The 6,039-nt window shown below is 42.4% G+C and overlaps 1 protein-coding gene across 1 annotated transcript in view; it reads left to right on the forward strand.

The window, feature by feature from the left end:
• Positions 1-2,132: 2,132 nt before the first annotated feature.
• The window catches only part of LOC142489983 (twist-related protein 2-like), a 45,677-nt gene continuing 41,770 nt past the window's right edge, over positions 2,133-6,039 (forward strand). Inside the window, exon 1 of the mRNA XM_075591693.1 lies at positions 2,133-3,038. Coding sequence (XP_075447808.1) covers positions 2,511-2,999 — 489 coding nt within the window. The 5' untranslated portion in view covers positions 2,133-2,510 and the 3' untranslated portion in view covers positions 3,000-3,038. The remainder of the gene's footprint in view (positions 3,039-6,039) is intronic.

Raw genomic sequence — 6,039 nt, forward strand, 5'->3', positions numbered from 1 at the left:
CTAATTTACAATATATCTGAAGATTTACTCTTTTAAAAAATGTTTTTTTTTTTAATATCGGATTGATTAAAGGGTAGAACGCAATGAATATACTAGAGAATTAACACCTTTCCTGCCAGAGGAGCCTGCAATGCAAGACCATTCAGCAACAAAGGGGTTAAACCAAGTCAGACTCTGCCTCTGGTAACCTGCAGTGATCAACATCTACATTATAAAGGGGATTACAAAAAAAACAACAGGATTCTACTAAATGTAAACGAGCCGTTGTGAGTCTGTGAAAGCGCGTATACGGTTACATTAAACTAGCTCTGCAATAAACGGGCCCCTCATACTGACTCCCGCCCTGCCCCAGATTAGGGGCCATATTTAACACTCGCCATAAGACACCTTCAGACACGGGAAGACATTTTATGACCAATTAAAGTGAATAATCCATAAGGTGCCTTATAGCACCACTTAGTAAATACGGGCCCTAGTCATTGCTGCGTTGGCAGTGACGATGCAAATAGTGCAGCTCCAGCCAGCGATGTGCTTTTATTAATCAGTAGGGTGGAATATATAAAAACGTGAACGGGACGATGCCTTTCTTTTTAATATGCAGAGTAGCTTCAGCCCAGGTTAGCTTGAGCCAATTCAAGCTTTTAAGGGCTTTATTCTATATACGCTGAAGCTGCATCCCGGCTGTTTTTGGATGGAAAAATCATATCAAAGTCAATAGAGATTTTTTTTAGGCGAAAATGGCCTAAACAGCTGCTTTAGAGTGTTTACAATTATCCCCCTAAATCTTTTATCCCAATTTATAACGAGCACTGACTGAAACTACCTGCACCCTACCTGCACCTCTGTAAGACTGCAGAATCCAATGAACTACAGGTTGTTGAGCTATAGTAATAGATGTCTGTATGAAGATGCTGGGCCTTGTGTTGGCTGAAATGATTGTTGTCTGTTGGCTGAAGGAGTAGCTTAGTTATCAGAAAACTGCCTTTGAGGTGGATAAACCTGGTTAAAATCCCAGTGTTGGCTCCTTCTAATCTCGGGGAAGTCACTTAATGACTCGTGCTTTCTGCACGAAATTCAGATTGTAACCTCATTTATAGCACCGTGTACAACGTTAGCGCTACATTGGAAAGTAAATATTATTCTGGTGACTTGTGTGTCAGAGTTGGAGGGTGAACACCCCGGGTCAGGCAGTGTCAGACTGATTAGACAATGAGCCTGGAGGGCAGAGTTTAAGTGCTTGGAACAGGAAATCACTGAGCCTGTGTTGTTGTTGTTCTATATACAGCATAAACTGGCAAAGCTAAAACTAAAACCGAAGTGTTATTGTAATTTTTACCATTTCATGTTTGCTTTGGAAGAATAACAACAATATTTGTAATCCTGTTTATACAAGATGAGTCATTTTACATTTTTCTGTAACGATTGTTCTTTTCTATAGCCTGGGTGGCTATATCTGTGCATTTCAGAGATTAATGTGTCCTTCTCCGCATTATATGTTTGACTGGACCACTATAACATCACAAGATTAATAGCAGTTTCTGTTGATCAGGGGACTCGGGGATACAGCAACAACACAGTCCTATAAAAGGTTGCACAACCTCCGAGTAATATAGTGTACGCCTGGCTCGCACTTGTGATCAAGCCCTGTTAGTCGCTGACACAACAATATGCTGTGACCATGTTTCTTTCATGCAACAAAGTACCCCGGGGGTTCTGTCACCGTCAGGTAATCTTATTCTAAATGATATTCCTGTGCCTGAGAGCAATATTTGTTGATAGAACCCTATTTACCATTTAAATAAATGGTCAGTGCAGCTCACCCTATATGGGTAAATGATGAAGTGTCTTAAAGATTTAAGGGGTATCAATGATCTCCTGGTAAAAGCCCCAATACCCCCCTCAGTGGCGCCTAAGGGCTCTGATGCCGCCTCTTTGTTACTTCTCTCTTGATGGGCAGTCTGCTTCAGCCTTCCGTTTACTGTGCATCTGTGCCTGGAGGGCTTAAATCTGGAACCCATAATGTCCGGCAACGTTTATACTACCTTTCCATGATGGATTGGTTTTGACTGAAGGGAAGGAAAGAGGGAGGGGGGGAAGGGGCTAGTTGGAAAGAAGAAGGAGAGAGAGAGAGAGATGTTATGTACCCCTCCTCCCCACAACATCGGCTTGGGCGACCCAATCAGAAGAAGCACCAGGCCAATTTCTTGCGAGATCCCTCCTATAACATCCCAAAATGAGGAGTGAAAGAAAGGAGGGAAGGATTGAAGCATTATTCAGGAAAGCAGCTAAGCACAGGAGCGCACACTCTGTATGAGTCTGCTGGGAGGTGCAGCTGACTACCCATCACGCTGGCATTGCCACTTTACCCTCCACATTTTTACCATACCTAGGTCAGCCAATTGCTTATACCACTTTAAAGGGTCCTGGCACGATCAAGACACCATCTTCCTACAGGCACCTGAGGGAGGAACACAACCAGAAATTAGGCACCCAGAACGAGTCCAACTAAGATGAAGGAAGAAGGTACTTGCCCCGACTCCCCAGAAGACAGCATGATAACCAGCGAGGAGGAGGGAGACCGCCAGCAGAGTAAGGCCATACGTAAGCGCACAGTGCTGGTGGGCAAGGGGGGTGAGGGTAGGGCACCCCTTTCACCTGCCTGCAAGCGCAGCAAGAGGAGCCCCCAAATAGAAACATTTGAGGATGTACACACTCAGAGGGTGATCGCCAACGTGAGGGAGCGGCAGCGCACTCAGTCTCTAAATGATGCATTTGCAGAGCTACGGAAGATCATCCCCACGTTGCCATCTGACAAACTCAGCAAGATACAGACCCTGAAGCTGGCTTCACGCTATATCGATTTCCTGTACCAAGTCTTGCAGAGTGATGAGCTGGACCACAAGATTGCCAGCTGCAACTACCTGGCCCATGAAAGGCTTAGCTACGCCTTTTCTGTCTGGAGGATGGAAGGTGCCTGGTCCATGTCCACATCCCACTGAACCCTCAGCTGATGCCCCTCTTACTAGCTGCTCCAGAAGGTACGTGGGAAACATACCCCACTGCTTGGGAACGAATTTCAAAAGTTTTATGTGGAGCCTGCATTAGTTACACATCTCCGAAGCATCCAACTCTCTGATGCTGAAGAATTCAGCTTACTCTGAATGTTTAGGATGAATGTCTATAGACCCAAAACATTTCTTGGAGCTGGTGATCTCATCGTTATTATTTATAATTACTGTTTATTTTTAACCACCAATGTAATCAGTGGTGAAGGACAAAGTAAAGTGATTAAAGAAAACAATATAGTAAGCGCATACTTGGGCATAATAGTAAGAAGTCCCTGTTAAGATGAATTTATAAAGACCTGAGATAGTTTGGGGGAAATTCATGTCACGCTAGGCACATAACTCTCACCCTACAATAGAGAAATGTAACACGCAGACCGCTCATAGACATCAGAGGCATTTATCTGAAACCCTCTTCCTTCCACAGAGATGTTAGAAACCAGTGTCTCTCATACTATCCGAATGATAGGCATGTGCCCCATCTTTAACAGACTTCCGAGACACATAATTCAGCTCTCTCCTGTCGGGACACACCACTTTTACTCTTTCACCCAGGTACAGACACCTATAACACTCACCCATAGAGGCTGCTATTGATGGGATGGTAGCGACTCTACATTTACACTGTGAGGTGCAAGCAATAAAGCTAACAGCCAGTTAAGGTATTTCCTGTTAGATGTACATAAACTGCACTCTTTTACTCTCCAATATAGTTAGACATTGCACTTCCCATCTTGCAGGGCATGTCCTTGTCATCTGAACTGGCCACTGGCTAGCAAAGACTGTCATTTGCTTCCAGCGGAGCTCAGATAATAGGAAGACTTGGTTTGCCGAGGCCACATTTTCCCTTTTCCAGGCTAATCATGTCTAATCATTGCATTTCATGTAATCACGCACAGGCACCGGAGGAGCTGTGTTTTCTCCTTAAACTTGAGCAGCCTGGTAGGCTCCACCAATGTCTTCCTATATGAACAATGACCTAGAACACTGGTCCCTTTGTATAAGGAAATGCCAGTGTACACAGTGCTGCACATGGTAGAAAATAGAAACCAAGTTCTGATCCAAAGAGCTTACAATCGAATTTGGCTGCCTGCCACAGTGAGCGCACTTTGACTGGCTTTGAACTTGGGTCTGCCACTTCACTATCTCGCATCCTAACCAATCGGTTGTATTCCTTACACCAATACTTCATGCCCCAGCAGTAGGTCTTACCCACACCCCATGCTACTTACAGGGAATAGAAAGGTACATGTGACATTCACAAGCTGTGACAATGATTTATGATCCTTTTATATGTTATAATCCATTGAGTGAAGCAAGGGGGGGAATGCCAAACAGAGTCAAATGTAGAATGCTCCTCACTGCTTGGTGAGCTAGTGCCAAGGTTTCTCCCCATGTCCATATGACCCCTCACTGTAAATTCTCCATAAACCTGCAGGCACCCACCTCTCTGCCACATCACTTGTATCCATAGCACCCCCTCCTGAACAAATCATTGGGGTTTCTTAAACTCTGGAAGGATCCCCGTGAAACGGCCCACTGTAATCTCCAGGGCTCTGCAAACACCATATAAAAATTCCTTTGTATTTTTTCATTTGAGTCTAAGAACAACGCCAAGAAAAGACAAAAAATGTTTTATTTTGTTTTAAATGTTTATTAACATACAGTGAAATGATCAACAAAACATTCCAGTGAAAAGCATCAGGTTTCATAAAGAATCCATTTCTTGCCACTGAAACATTGCTTATGTTATTCTAAGAGAAGCACAACTCTGAGAGAGATGACTCTATTGCCCTGAGTATTATATATATATATATATATATATATATATATATATATATATATATATATATATATATATATAAAATGCCATGCAATTATCTGCATTATTTAGCGCTGTCTCAATTACTGTTGCTTTTTCACACTGATAATTTACATAGTCGTCCAACCCTCCATTAGTTTTATATCTTGAAGATTGGACTGATGTAAAATACCATTTTCAGGCATTCTTGCGAGTTTTCAAAGTGCTGCTTCCTAATTCAGCTCTTACAATGGCACCTTTGGAATTGCGACATCATTCTTTCCTCAGTTAACCCCTAATTAAAGTGGTCTATTTTGCGGTACTTGTCTCCATGGCGTTTGGCTTCAGGCACTCTGCAGAAAACTTTCACATTTTTTAAATACGTCCATAATTAGGAAAACACTTTACAAATAGCAAACAAATGTTGGGTTCGACATGATACCGTTAATGGCTATCCCATGGTTACAGGCTGTGAGCTTTCAGGACCACAAAGGTCTCTTCTTCAGGAAGATTTTGAAGAAGGGACTGTTGTGGTTCTGAAAGCTTGCACAGGTTAGACATTAAAAGGTATCACTTTGACCGTACGTTTGTTTGTCTACGCTACTAGCTAACACGGGGCATCCTCTACTTGTTTAAAAATAGCAGAGACAGTGTTACGTGGCTAAGTGCTTTCATTTTTTCTAACACTGCTGTTAAGCGGAACCACACCGTTAGCATTTTATAGAGGTTAATCAGCGATCCTCTAAATGTATATACTAGTGTATACGTTCTTATATACGTTACCCTACTCAGTTTAATAGCTTGCTTTAATATCACTGCGCCCACTCAGTGCTATATAAGGAAAATAAAAGGTGTATATATATATATATATGAAAATCGGAAATAGCAGTGTTAGTCCAGTTGCGATAGTGCAGAATAAATGAGTTCTTCAGTATTAGGTGATACCTTTTTTATTTGGACTAACAATTTATGTCATAGGACAAGCTTTCGAGAGTTCTCCTCTCTTCCTCAGGTCGGCAATACTGATATACAAAGGAATCTATGGCTAAAAAAGTATATATATGTACAATATAACTGCGCGTCTAGCAATATTTCTTCCATATCACCTGACGTCACATTGCACAGCCAGACTGCTAGTAAGAAGAGGTGATGAAACTATGCAGGTCCCTGTGT

This window comes from Ascaphus truei, chromosome 3 (assembly GCF_040206685.1).
Source record: "Ascaphus truei isolate aAscTru1 chromosome 3, aAscTru1.hap1, whole genome shotgun sequence".
Classification (NCBI taxonomy): Eukaryota; Metazoa; Chordata; class Amphibia; order Anura; family Ascaphidae; genus Ascaphus; species Ascaphus truei.